Source organism: Falco peregrinus, chromosome 13 (genome assembly GCF_023634155.1).
Source record: "Falco peregrinus isolate bFalPer1 chromosome 13, bFalPer1.pri, whole genome shotgun sequence".
Lineage (NCBI taxonomy): Eukaryota > Metazoa > Chordata > Aves > Falconiformes > Falconidae > Falco > Falco peregrinus.
In genome coordinates this window covers 22,997,394-23,011,453 of record NC_073733.1, presented here as the reverse complement: position 1 = coordinate 23,011,453, position 14,060 = coordinate 22,997,394, and the positions used below count along the sequence as shown (strand labels likewise).

The 14,060-nt window shown below is 64.5% G+C and overlaps 1 protein-coding gene across 1 annotated transcript; it reads right to left on the bottom strand.

Moving 5' to 3' along the window:
• Positions 1–959: 959 nt before the first annotated feature.
• Positions 960–12,250, bottom strand: LOC101919963 (phosphatidylinositol 3,4,5-trisphosphate 5-phosphatase 2-like). Its single transcript, XM_055818194.1, has 28 exons — positions 11,929–12,250; positions 11,307–11,750; positions 9,981–10,044; positions 9,048–9,186; positions 8,813–8,963; positions 8,576–8,716; positions 8,343–8,430; positions 7,860–7,946; positions 7,488–7,595; positions 7,282–7,396; positions 6,982–7,088; positions 6,674–6,776; positions 6,050–6,246; positions 5,785–5,902; positions 5,579–5,675; positions 5,259–5,397; positions 5,057–5,156; positions 4,598–4,690; positions 4,408–4,485; positions 4,216–4,305; positions 3,999–4,115; positions 3,809–3,897; positions 3,506–3,593; positions 3,127–3,282; positions 2,883–2,964; positions 2,287–2,806; positions 1,787–2,007; positions 960–1,647 (listed from the first exon to the last, which is right to left on the bottom strand). Exons 2-28 carry the CDS (start codon positions 11,678–11,680, stop codon positions 1,515–1,517), a joined length of 3,795 nt encoding a protein of 1,264 aa, XP_055674169.1. The 5' UTR covers positions 11,681–11,750; positions 11,929–12,250; the 3' UTR covers positions 960–1,514.
• Between the last annotated feature and the right edge of the window lie 1,810 nt (positions 12,251–14,060).

The window sequence follows — 14,060 nt, the reverse complement described above, 5'->3', positions numbered from 1 at the left end:
CACCCTCGCGGGGCCACCTGCAGCCCCCCAGACACGGGATGTGTGGATCCCACCCATGGGGTCACAGCCCTTTCACCGTGGGGGCCAAGGACACTCGGCCGTGGGGACTGCAGCCTGTCGCTCATGGGGATCACCGTTCCCCAACCACAAGGGCCACAGCCCCTCATCCGCGGGGACCGTACCCCTTGCCCCTGGGGGGCCGTGGCCCCTTGCCCAGCCCAAGGGCAGCCCCTCTGCTCCACTGGGACCGCACCGGCCCCGGCACTGCTCGCTCCCTGGGGTGCTGCCCTGCTGCGCCCCAGCCCTGCAGGGCAATCCTGGGGACAAAGGTGGCCAGTGCCACCTTGAGGCCAGCCTGGGCATAGTGTCCCCAAACCAGGGCCGCCTCGGGTGTTGCGGCAGCCGGAGCCTTGCCAGGCTGGGGTGTCCCCACGTTTTGGAGGCAGTGTGTGCCCCCTTTCCTGCGGAGCTGTGCCCGGTCCGGGGGAATTCACTCCCCTGCGGGCATGCAGGTGATGCTGTGCAAACGCGCCTGCGATGGATGGGGCACGCCGGGGGCGAATGGGTGCACCCCAAGATGTAGGGGACCACAGCCGAGAGTGAGCCAGCTCGGGGTGAGCAGGGGCTGGGGGGGCTGGTGCAGGGGCACCCCCGGGTTGCTTGGCCACAGAGGGAGAGGAGGGGGCCCCCAGCTGTGCAGGGCTGAGCGGGCAGAGCCGACGCAGTCGGAGGGGAACTGCGCTGAAGGCAGAGCCAGCCCAGCACGGGAGCCCCGTGGGACATGGGCAAGGGCGGCCTCGAGGACTGGGGTGTGCAGGGCCCCCGATTAAACAGTGGGAGGCAGGGGGCAATGCTCCTGGGGCAGCCGGGGCACCAGGAGCCAGCGCTTTCCCCAGCTGGCTCAGCTTGGCACGCTCCCTTCTTGGCCTTGCACAGAACCAGGCACTGCACACACGCACCCCAGTGTCCCTGAGACTTTATTCTGGACAGGAATACAAGGAGTGGCTCCCAAGGAAATGGCACTGCAGCCTCAGGAGTTGCTGCTGTAGAAGTCCTCTGGGAATGCCATCCGCCCAGGGCTGAGCCCGGGGAGGAGGGAGCGGCTGCCGAGGCCGAAGGCACGAGGGCGCACAGGGCTGGGCTGGCCACAGATGCTGCTGTGCCCTTGCAGGCTGCAGCCTCGAGGCCCAAAGCACCCAGCAGTCCCCCTTCCTGACATCTCCCATGTCCCCCATCCCTCCTTGCTGGCGGGGCCCAGCGTGGTCCTTCCATCGCTTTGGGGAAGGAGAACAGAGACAGGCGGTGACACCTGTGGAGTGTCCGTCCCAGCGGCCGCAGGAGTTTCCTGAGACTTTCCAACTGCATCACTTGCTGGTAAGACCAGACAAGTCGGGCGGTGGCCAGTAGGTCCAGCTCTGGGTGCCTGCCTGCCCGGTCCTCCTCAGGAGCTCGCTGCCTGCCCCGGGAGCTCCACGGAGGAGAGCACGTGCGGTGCTGGGGTGGGGGTAGGTGCTCTAGGCACTGGGTCCGAGGTCAGGTCTCTGCGGCGGGGTCACTGCGGTGCCCTCACCGAGGCTGCTGGGGCTGAGGCGGGGCTGGGCTGGGCTGAGCACCCTGGTCTCCAGCAGGTCCCGCTCCATGATGTCTCTGCACATGGGGTGAAGGGGAGCAAGTGCTCGGGGAGCCACCGAGAGGGAGCGGGGAGACTGCACTGCCCTGGGGCATCCATGAGGATGTGGGGACTTGATATCCTCCTGCCCTGCCCCGTCCCCACACCAAGGCTCACCTCTCCTCCCCCCTGAGGTGTGGGGCTCTGCCAGGGACCCTGAGGCCACAGGAGCTGGCCTGCACGGTGCCCCCCTTTCCAAGCTCCAGGGCCTGGGGGTACCTGAAGATCTCCAGGTGGTCCCAGCCATGCTTCTGCAGCCCTTCTTCATCCTGCTGCAAGCCGAGATGGCCCAGGCACCTGCTGCCAACATGGCACCACTCCCCCCTGTTGTAGGGCCACTGGGGAAAGAAGATCAAGGACACATGCCAGCAGTGTCACGTCAGGACCGCAAAGCTCCCACCTTCACGTCCTCGCCCCGCATGAAGGGCCACATTTCTGCTCCACTTCCCACTGTACCCCACTGCCTGCACCGTGGTGGCTCCATCAGGCAGAACACTGCCATAGGGATGCGACCTCACATCTGGTGGCTCTGTGACCAAAAGCAGGTCCCCTCCCCTTCCCGAGCTCCCCAAGCCCCTTGGCTGAGCTCCAGAGCCCCGCAGGGACCACAGTGGTACCTCTCCAGGGTGGCCGTGCTGGTGAGCATCCGATGTGCACCTTGGCACCTCCTGGCAGGGTTGTGGGGGCGGCTCCAGGGTGCTGTGGGTCTGGTGCAGTGGGGTCTTCTGGCTGTCCCCTCCACGCCTGGGGGCCACCCAGTCCAGCTGGCTCAGGCAGGTGGCCATGTGCAGCGCCATCAGTGAGCAGTCGCCCAGCCCCGGTGTGTCCCTCGCCAGGATGGCTGATTTGGGTCTCTTCTGCCGGCCCGTGCCAGGGGGGCTCAGTGGGTGCCCGCAGGACAGCCCCCCTGGCACACAGTGCGGCCAGCCACCCCACCGCTCTTCCTCTGAAGGCGACGGGACCTGCACCCCAAGGGGCCTCCGGCACCACTGGCCCCTGGGCGGGCTCTCCACCTGCTTGTTGTGGGCTTTGCCGGCACCAGGGGCTGGCACCCATGTGTTGGGGACCCCCTCAAAGATGAAGTAGGCTGGGTTGGTGTAGCCGGTGGCTGGCTCCGGGAGGCTGCGGGGCCGGCTCCTGCAAACACAGCAGGATGGGCTCAGAATCACCCCACAGCCAGGGCTCACGGTGGGGCTGAGCCCAGCTGGGGTACCTGAGGCGCTGCAGGGGTGGCCTGGGGTACGTCGGGACGTCTGCTGCTGGCTCAGCATCCTCCTCCTCAAAGCTGATCCACTCTGCAAAGACACCGTAGTCTGGCCTCTCCCCACCAGGCTCCGCACGGCTCCTGTCCGTGGCTGGGGTCCAGGGGGGCAGCGCAGGCATGGGCAGGTGGGAGCGTGGCCCTGAGCCCCCGTGCCCAGGGCAATGGGAGGGGGCTGGCGTGCGGCCGCCTTTACCGTAGAGCCTCTCACGGGTGCTGCACCTGTCCTTGGGGACCCGGACCTTCATCCAGCCACGTATGGAGCCCGTCTCCTCACCACGGTGGAAGAGGAAGGTCTCAAACTGCTGAGCCATGCTGCCAATCATTGACCTCATCGCGATGCAGCACTCACCTGCAGGCGCAGCACATGCGTGTGTTACCCCCCCGGGCAGCTCGGGGGGCAGGTAAGCCCCCCCAGACACACCTCGGGTGGGTGAGGGTGCCAGGGTCCCTTCCGCCAAGTTCCAGCCACAAAACCTTACACCCAGCAGGCTGTTACCTGAGCCCTGTGGGTGCTATGCTTGGTACCCCCCATGGCACCCCAGTGGCCCCCCACACCACTGTCCCACACGTACCGTAGGACTCGCAGCTCTCCACACCCTTGATGCTGAGGAGCAGGTGCTGGTCCCCCAGGTACTCCAGGTCTGGCAGGATGGGGTTCAACTGCAGGAGGAGAGAGGGGTGCTCAGGGGGGCTGCCGCAGCGCAGGGTGGCACAGGGGTGTCACTATCCTGGGGGGAGGCACGGTGTCAGCCCCCGGCACCCCTTGGGGCTCAGGGTATGGAGCCAGCAGGTGGGATGGGGTAGAGGAGGGAGGAGGATGCTCCAGAGCTGGGGGGGGGGGGGGGGGCAGCATCTGCCCCCACCCCGGTGCGTACCACAGGCAGATGCTTTGTGGACCAGCCCAGCCTGAGGAAGCCCGGGATGTCACAGCTCTGGAAGGTGTTCTCCCCACTCCGCTGGGCCTCTGCCGGGGGACAGCGGGGGGCACAGCTCCAGCTGGGGGTAGCTCGCCCCCACAGCACACCCCTGGCCCCCCAACGCCCCGGCCCCATGGGGCCACCTCACCCTCCAGGCAGTAGGAGTGAAACTCGATGTAGCACTTGCTGCGGCTGGTGGTTTTCACAATCACCTCGATGCTGTCCCACTCGATGCAGGCCAGGGGTTCAGGGCTGGATCCGGGAGCTGCAGGCAGGTACCGGTGGGTCGGCGTGCACCAGCCAAGTGCCCGTGGTCAGGGCTTACCCCAGCTGGGCACGAGGGGTGACAGACCCCTACCCCTTACCCTTCTTGGGCACAAACTGCGACGTCACTCCCACCTCAAATGTGGCGAAGACAGGTGAGTGGTCACTGGTCACGATGTCATCGGTGCAGCCTGCACGGTGGGAGGGGGCATCTGGGTGATGGTCCTCGAGCCCTGGGGTTCTGGGCAGCACTGGCCAGCCTGGGCTCCCCCCAGCCACAGGGTCTCACTCACCGTAGGAGTTACAGACCACGTGAGTCTCCGGGTGCGACTTCCACAGGATACGGTCACACCACGAGGGGGACGTTGATCCTCATCTAAAAATGGGTAAAGGCAGACAGCTTCAGTGCCCCCCAGCACCACCCGAGCCTGCTGTCCTTGTCCCCCCATGATGTCCTGCAGCTCAGCAGGAGTCTCCGGGAACTCACCCCCGTGGCCTTGAACTTCTGCCACACGTAGCTGTCCCGGGAGCCCCGCTCGTACCGGTATGTGGGTGGGAAGGAGATGTCACCCTCACCTGGGAACCAAGACATGAAGGTGGCATAGGGGTCAGCATCCCTGTCTGTCCCCACAGTGGCAACCGACTGAGGAGAGACCCCATGGGTGTCATGGTCCCCATGTGGGGCTCACACGGATGGCTGGCACCCCTGGCCACCTCTGACTGTCCCCGTGCTCACATGTTCTCAAGACACAGAGCCCAGGGACCTGCCCTGGGGGACTTGCATGGTGCACATCAAGGTGCCCCATGCTTTTGGCACCTCATGCAGGGCTGTGCCGGGGCTGGGGACCACCGTGTGCTGGAGCTGGCACACAGAGAGGTCTGTGGGGACCCTGGGTGCCACTATCTTGTCGGGGGGAGCAGTGCCCTTGCCCCTGCACTCACTGAATCGCAGGAACACCTTGTTCTTCTCCCGCTCCAGGTTGAGCTGGTCAACAGCCAGGAGGGCTTCAAATTCCTTCTTGGTTATATGGGCGAGGATGTCCTGCACCAGGGGAGGAAGCCCGGTTCCTCTCACCCCTGTGGCTGCACCGGTGCTGCCACCAGCGTGCCACCATCCCCAGCTCCGATGTCTGTGGGGTCCCACCTGCACATCCATGTCCAGGCGGTAGTTAAGGTCCCCGAACCAGAAGAGGTGGGTGAAGCGCAGGGTGAGGTCGAAGGCTGCCAGCCGCTTGTCGCCCAGGACCAGGGAATGCAGGATGTCGCTGTAGTTCTGGTTACGCCTGCGGTGGGGACGGCAGCACCCTGTGAGCCACCCCCGGGACACCTCATCCTCATCCTTTCCCTGCCAGGTGGGGACAGGAGGGGTACAGGGACAGCCCCCCAGCCCCCCAGGGCTACTCCAGCCCCCTGAGACACCCGCCTGTCCCAGGGCAGCCCTGTCCCACTGTGGCCCTCCATCACCTATGGGTCTTCTCACTGCCAGAGGCCAGGTGGCAGTTGACGAAGCCGAAGGAGGTCCCGTTGAAGAGGAAGGAGACGCCCACGGCTCCCTTGTTCCCTGCAGGGATGTCCCAGGCACTGAGCTGGGGGGGCCCCAGAGGTCCTGGGATGGCCCTTAGGCTGCCCCCTCACCCTGGGGATCCCCCCAACCCCATCCCCAGCCTTACCCAGTGTGTTGGCGATCCCAGTTTTCACACTGGAGGTGTGGACGTGGCTGATGCGCCGCTCATGCTCAGGCTTCACCAGCACCACGATCTTGATGCTCCAGAGGCACTGCAGGGCAACCTGCGGAGGGGCAGGGTGGTGAGTCTGCCTGCTCCCCTGCACCACCCCACAGCCAGGGGTGGTGGGGATGGGGAAGCAGCAAGGTCAGCCAACCCATCCGTGAAAGGTGGCACAGCCAGAGGGGTCCAGGCAGCACCCTGCGGTTACCACTCGGTAGTCGATGGCCATCAGGGTCTTCAGGGATGCGCGGAGGAACTCGACCCATTCACGGTCACCCAGGGAGTTCTCCTGGGTGCCGATAACGTAGACGTCGTGCGGGATGCAGGCAGTGGTCTCATCCTGCGTGCGCCCCAAGCCCCTCGCGGTCAGCCAGGAGGCAAGGGAGCGGGGCGGTGGCATGCTGCCTGTGGGCAGGGGACAGCGGATCACCAGGGGGGACAGCATGCTAAGCTCCTTGAGCTCCTCTCCAACCACAGACCCTACACATCTCCAGGAGCTGCTGGGGATGGGAAGCATTGCACCAGCTCCACGGTTCACCCATGCACATCCCAGACTGATGCTGGGATTTCCTGCTACCACCCCGAATCCTCCCAGGACCCCAGCTCCTCCGTTTCCCTGACAGCCACTGGGCGAATGGACCATGTTGGGACAGACAAACCCAAAAGCGGCCAGGCCAGTGTTTTCTCCAGCCTCCTCCTCCCACCTGGACCAACTTGGACCTCGGGTTTCCTGGGGCAGCTCCCCACAGCCCTCACCTCTCCAAACCCACCTGGGCTTACGATGAGCCATGGCAGCCTCCCAGGACAATGTGACCTTCTCCCAGCCCCTTACCCATGTTCCATGTCCCGATGTACACTGAGATGAGGTCAGGCTCATCCAGGTGGGAGTGCTGGATCTTCATCAGCTGCAGCAGCTGGCAAAAGGCCTCTCGCTTCTGCAGGATGATATGATGGTCTTAGGGGTTGTCCCAAAGGGAAGCCAGGAGCTGCAGCACCACAGCAGGTGCTGGTGGCAGGATCAGGGGGACATCACACCCAGACATGCAGGTCTCAGCCCTGAGACCACTTATTTGCTGCATCACTGCGTAACAGCTCTGTATTCCCCCAGGACACCCCGTGAGTGCAGCCGATGCTGCTTACCCGTGCGTTGGGGAAGATGAAGTCTCTGCTCAGGCTCTTCTGTGGCTCCCGGTTGTACACCAGCCTCACCTTGCTCTGCACGCTCTGGTATTTGATTAGCTGCAGGACTGAACACTGGGTGTAAGGGGGGCAGTGGTGGCCCCCCACCTCCCACCATGGGGCCTGCAGGCAGCGTGGGGTGGGGGCTCAGGGTGTCACCAGTTCTGCAGCCCATCGCCCTGGCATCAGGCCCATGCCAGGGAGTCCCACAGCCCCGCAGCACCCCACTGATGGCCAGTGGGGGGGTCAGCAGCCCCTTACTTTTTTCCTGATGGATGGTCTCCTCTGGGGACCCGCTGCCCCACTTGGTGATGGCCACTGTCCCCGACTCCACGTCCACTGTCAGGGCTGCCCGCTGAGACTTGCCCATCTTCACCTGCAGGCAGGGACGCAGTTCCCGGCTCGGCCCTGTGCCTGCCCTGCCTGAGCAGCAACATCAGGGCCCCACCGTGCCCCCCTGCCCTCACCTCAAAGCTCTGCATGGCCAGAGTCTTGGCAGCTGGCGGGGGGGCCACCGCCACGCTGGGCAGTGCCAGGTTGTGCCTTGACACCGTCTCCTGCAGCGACTTCAGCACCTGCCGGGGAGATGGGCACTGGGCTGGGGGCACTGGGCTAGCTGGTAGCCCTGGGCACCTTGCACCAGCCTGTCCTGCCCCGGCAGCCCGGGGCTGTGCCACCGCTGGCAGCTTGCTTTGCCAGAGGGTTTAATTGAAGTGAGGGGGGGGTTGCTGGAGCAGAGTGAGGTTCCTGGGCACTGGCAGAGCCAGGCAGCGGCTGCCACCAACAGGGACTGTGCCTGCCCCTGCATGCAGCCAGCACAGCGGGAGCGGGGCAGGCACCTTCTTCTCCAGCGAAGAGAGGAGATGGTTGACAGTAGATATCTTGTTGAGGAGCAGCTCAAGGTCTGGATCACTGGTTAGGAGACCCTGAAGGGAAGGACAGACATTTTTGGAGCAGCACAGCGGCACTGGACCAGGGGATTCGGGATTCCTCCCTGTGGGTCTGGGCTGCACCCTGACATATGGGGGTCCCTGGGGTCTGGCTGGGGAAGCAGCTTCCCCTCCCACTGTGTCCAGGACCGGGTGCAGGAATGAGTCCCTGCTTGTCCCCAGGCCACAGGGAGCCAGGTCCCCTTGGGTGGCTGCAGGGACCCTGGCACACACAGCACCCAGGGACCACCAGCAGTGCCGTGGGGCATGCAGCACCTTTGGGTGCCGAAAGGCACCGAAACCACCCCAACTGCTTCCCCTGCGGACCAGCTTCACCCAGCCACGCACAACAAGGCACCTGCTGGTGGCTGCAGGGGCCCGGGGGGACCTCACCTGCTCCCTGGCTGGGCTGCGAGGGGACACGGGGGAGTCGAACACCCTGGCCAGTGTCTCCAGACCTGCCAGGGTAAAGTCAATCTCACTGCAGAGGAGAGAAGTGGGTGAGAGCTGGCACGGGCATCTCCTGAGCCTCGGTGGCAATGCTCAGCCATCACAAAGGGGACAGGGATGAGGTGGGTGGCTGGGAGGGTGGTCCCCTCCAGGCCTGCCACTCCTGGGCCACTCGCCTGTGCAGCGCCTGGCAGGCAGTGACGAGTGCGGTGCTGAGGTGGCGAAGCTGTGGGTGCCCGTGGCGCAGCGCCTCCAGGTCCAGCTGCAGGTGGTGGTTCAGGTACTCGGCCATGAAGCCCATGAAGTCACTGGCTGGGCTGCAAGGTGGGGTGAATGTTTTTGGAAGGATCCTTCCCCCCGGCCATGCCTGCCCCATCACCCCCGCCAGCCCAGGGAGGGCAGGGGCATGTTACCTGCTGTGAACCTGCTCCTGCAGCCTCTGGTGCAGCTGCTGTGAGATGTGGGTCCGGCCGGCGATGGGAGCGCTGAGCCATGTGCCCGCCATGGCTCCCCCAGCCGGGACCACGCTTGCCACATGCCTGCCACCTCGGCCATCCTCCCCATCTGTGGGCAGAGGACAGCCGGCTCAGCCGGACCCCCTCCCCGCTCACAGCCCAGCGCGGCCCCGCCACCACCTCCCTGGCTCACCTGAGTCCTCGCTGGCTGCCTGCCTTGGCCGGGGCACCGGGTAGAGCAGCGGCGTCACCAGCCCGTTGTTGGGCTGCTGGTAGGCGCTGACCAGGTCAGGGAGCGTGCGGAAGCACTTGGCCTGGATGCCCTGGATGGTCTGGGAGGCAGAGGAGGGGAAGCACCATCGCATCCCCCGCCTTCTGCCAGCTCCGTGTGCTGGCGCAGCCCCCAGCTGGGCTACGGAGCAGCCTGCTGAGTCAAGTCAGTCAGTCCCCAGAGATGTGCCCATGGTGAGCTGGAAGTGCGGGCTGGATACCAGCCCTGTGGGGAGCTCACCCCTGCTCTTTTCAGGGCAGCAGAGCAAGGAGAGGAGCGAGGAGACATCTGCCTCATGCAGCAGATGGGGATGCTCCCTAGGGACCCTCAGGATGCTCTTTTGAGGGGGCTAGAAAGGCAGAGATCTGGGTACCACAAGAAACTGTGAAGTGACACCAAAGAGCAGAAGTGAGGCCAAGCCGGTAGCCAGGACAGACATTGTGGGGACAGATGTCACAGGGACTGGGCCAGTGTGGCCAGGCTGGGGCAGGGGACAGTAGCAGGAAGGGGACAAGTGTTTTGCTGGGTGAGCTGGTGGCAGCTGCGGGGCCAGTGGGGAGGCAGCTTTCCCAGGTGGCCCCGTGCCGAAGGGGTGGCTGCAAAGCACTCGCAGTCTGCTGGTGCTGGGCTTTGCAGGCAGCTCATGTGAAAAGCAAACCACACCAGCCACCACCCCTCCGGGTGCTGCATGGGGGCTGGCGAGGGTGGCGAGCACCTCAGCTCCTTCACACCTGCATCCTGCTGGCACCCTGGCCCACAGCCTGTGGCCCCGTGGCACAGCACCCGGCGGCGCTAGCCAGGGCAGAGAGTGCACCCCAGTGGCACCAACCTCTGGGCACCCATCACGGCACCCACCTGGATAGAGAGCAGCCCCTTGTCATCCGGGAGGATGCGGTAGGTGTGGACATGCCGCTGAAACCTGGGAGAGAGCAGACTAGGGTCCGCCACAGCACCCCCCACAATACCGTGGGCATGTGGTGGTACTGGGAGGGTGCCCAGCACCCTGATGCAAACACCCCAGCCCCTCTGCAGAGAGAGGAACTGAGCTCTTATTACTGGAAATAAAAGCATCACCCTCAGCTCTGGGTCTGTAGTGGTTTGCAGGGGAGGATGCGCAGTGTCCCCCTGCCTCCAAACAACACCCTGCCTGCAGCGGGCATGGCCCCAGCACGCAGCCCCGGCTCCATCAGCATTTGCTGGGGCACCTTTGGCCCCATGGCTGCGGGTGGCAGTGAGGGTTTGCAGCCTGCCAGAGCCCGGTGCTGTGCTCCCCAGGGCTGCCATAGTACAGTCGTACTCGCTCAGAGGCCACTGCACATCCCTGCCCATGCCACCACCCTGCCCAGCAGCAGCCTGACCTCCAACTCGGTGCCGGGATGCTGGGAAGAGTGGGAGCAGCTGCCGGCTGAACCCACGGCGTGCCCCGCACCCCTCCGCACCCCTCAGCACCATGTGTTTGCAATTTGTCCCGTGCATCGGGCCAGGCCAGCCGTAGGAAAGGGGTGGCATCCTGCCAAAGCCACCGAGGCGCCGCCCCACACGCTCCCCACTGCAGATGTGTCGCTCGGCTGCAGGAAGGGTGCAGGCAGCAGCAGGAAGGGGTGCAGGCAGCGAGGAAGGGTGCAGGCAGCCCCAACAGCAGCGCTCGCAGGGGCTATGAGCCTGGGTCCAGGTGCAGGGATGGCAAGGGTCCCCGTGGGTGGCAGGGGATGCAGCCTCCAAGCCCCAGCATCTGAGATGTTAAGAGTGGGCGTTGCAGTCCGGATGTGGCCACATTGGGGGTTGGAGGGAGAGGGGATGTTTGTTTTCGCAGAGGGAGGGCGATGCAAGTCAGCCTCTCCCACTCCCACGCACGGAGCCAGGCCAGCCCCAAATGGCTTGGCGAGCCCTGGATTTCGGGTTCTCCCCTCAGCAACCCTGGTGCTGAGCAGGGCTGCTGGCCCACGCTTCTGCCTGCTCCCAAAGACACAGGCTTCTCCACTGGTCTGACCTGGAGATCGTTTGAAAACCCCCGTGCCAGCTCTCTGGCACCCTGCTCACCCCACCAGCATCCCTGCAGAAGGCTTTTCCATGTTCTGTTAGTGTCAGAAGTGGTATGCCCACAGCAGGGAGAGGGACAGAGGGACCCTGGCAAGGGGCAAAAGAGAGAAACCACAAGCAGAAGCCAGGCAGGTGACTCACAGAAGGCAGAGGGCATATGCCCCCGAGACCGACTCGCTGTCCCGCACCAGGAAGCAGCCATCCCGCCCAGCCTTGGCCAGCAGCTCCTCTGCCACAACCCGGCTGATGTCCCGGTGGTACCAGCTTGCTGCTGCCATCCTCCAAAGTGGTGGGACACGGGCTGTGCTGTGTTCCTGTCCCAGCCCTGCATCCGGGCTTAGCAGCGTCTGCTGGCCATCAGCTGCCCCACAGGGTCGGTTGGGGAAGGTGAAGGTGGGATGGGGGCACCAGCCCCCTGGTACCCAAGCACGTTGCTGGCTGGAGGTCTCAGTGGGTGATGGGCAGCCACCGAGGTAATGCTCATGGGGATGGGGTACCCTGTGGCCAGGCAGCATGGCAGGAGCAAGACCAGGGGGGCAGCTGGTGCAGGCTGGGGGTCCAGATGCTCATCACAGAGGTTCCAGCCTGCAGGGTGCATGGGGGCAGAGGGACAGCTCAGCAAAAGGATCTTGCCCATGGGAGGATGGCCCCACGCTGCTGCCCCAGCCCCAGAGCCACCATCCTGCCCTGGTGCATGGCAAGGACAGGCCATGCTGGTGTCCCAGCAGCACGCGGGAGCCCAGATCTCTCCCCACACACTCACCGTCCCTCACAGATGTACTGTAGGCTCCTGCAGCTCTTGCGGGATGCTGTGGGCAGCGAGTTGAGTTTTCAGGGTGCAGCCGAGCAAGAGCGGAGCTGTGATGCTGCACCGGCAGCTGTGGGCTTCCTCCTGCTGGGCACGCTGGCAGCCCTGCCCATCACACGCTGCCTGCCGGGGCGGCTGCAGGGACTCAGGCAGCACCCACACTGGCCCCACCGGCAGGCACCCCCGCTCCCTGGCCCCACCAGCCAGGCCCACTCGCTCGGTGCCCCGTGCCGCTTGCTCGGCACCACGGCGCTAGCTGTGCTCTTCCTCTTTCTCTGTGCTCTGCTCTCCCTGCTGCCAGGACCAGCCTCCTCGCTCCTCCTCCTGCTCCAGCCCTGTTACAGGGGGAAGCCTGCAGCATGCAGGGCTGAGCATGGCAGGGTGCAGGCAGGAGCCATCCTGGAGTGGGGGCTCTGCCTCCACCCTGCTCCCCACTGTTCGTCTTCTCCGGGGCCGAGGGGCGGTGCGGGGACAGAGCCCCATCCCTCGGGCAGGACCCTGGGAGAATGGACCGCCAGCAGTGTGGGACAGCAGCAAGCCCCTGAAATGTGTTTGGGGCTGTGGGCAGGCTGCCTGAGCTGCCCACCACTGGGTACCTTGCTGCATTGGGGCTGAGCTCTGACTTTTGCTGCTGGCTGCGTGGTGATGGAGATGCTGCAGGCATCAGGTGGCCACACGAGCCAGGCGCCCATGATGGTGTTCATGTCCCCCCATCTGTGCGTGCCTTGCTTGCAGGCAGAAGGGAAGCAGGGTTCAGGAGCTCCCGGGAAGGGGTCGGGAAGGAGGGAGGTTTTTCCAGGCAGGACAGTGCTGCAAACAGCATCGGGGTTCCCCACAACTCCTGGGTGCAGATCCAGAGGTTTTGCTCCTCGTGGCAAGGCACTAGCAGGCCCTGCGCATGTGGCTGGCTGGAGCTGTGCTAGGGTAATTAGCTCCAACTAATTACAGATAAGCAGCCACCATTGTCTGCTGCCAGAGTGCCCAGAGGGCACCAGGGCTGCTCTGGGGGGAGATGGAACAGAGGCTCCTGCTGGAGGAGGATGAGGATAGAATGCCATGCTGAGCCACGCTCCCGGCTGGCTGCCACCCTTGGCACCACGAGCCAACCCTTGCAGCATTGAGCAAAGGGTCCGTGCCCCACGATGCCTGCCCCAGCCCACCGGTGCAGACGTGCCAAAAGCCCCTGCCAAGGTTTCCTCCTGGGCTACCAGCCTCGAGAGGAACCTGTGGCTGGGACACTGAGAAGTTGGGCAGCCTACTTGATTTCACGCTGGTGGCTCCGGGCTGCACAGCAGCAGCGGTTACATCTCTCACCAGCACTCACCACAGGGACATGCATCCCACTGGAGACCCCTGTCCTGTCAGAGACCCACTCCTGCTGGCACTGCTCTCTCCCGTTACTTAACAGCGCGGCAATAATTCCCGACAGCCGCAGAAGTGCCTGGCTTCGGATTAATGCCATCTGTGCCGCTTAATCCAGATCAGGGAAGGAAGCCCTGGAGCTCTGAGGGGCTTTGAAAAATCAGCAGCGTGGGCATTTACGTAAGGTGTCTGTGGTGTACAGTGCCAAAGGCTGAGCTGGGATGTTGCCAGATGCACCAGCACCCAGGGAGCTCTGCCAGCACCTGGGGAACAGTTGTATTTTGGAAGGCAACATGGGTTCACTGGTGCCAGCTTGCTAGGTGGCTCCAGCTCCACTCGGGCTCCCTTTGAGGGAAGACCCTGCGGGCAAGGGCGCCGAAGCAGAAGGACACAGGAAGCCCCACAGCTGGTCCTTGGGGAGGCGGGACCCTGCAGGACACTGTCCATCTGGAGCCAGGAATGAAGCTGGGCCCCCACGTGCTCCACCAGCCCCATGTCCACTGGTGCCCTGCCCCGCTGGAAGCAGCCATTTGATCTGTGCTTCACACAGCGCATGGACCTGCAGGGATGGGTGGGATGAGGCAGAAGAGAGGAGCCTTTGGTCATTATTAAACAGGAAAAAGGAAGAAGCCCTCTCTCATTTTGTTATTTTTAATACAGCGCTGCATCCCCTAGCTTCCTCCCCCAGAGCGTGGTTCAAAGCATGGCATGAGCGCAGGAAGGGA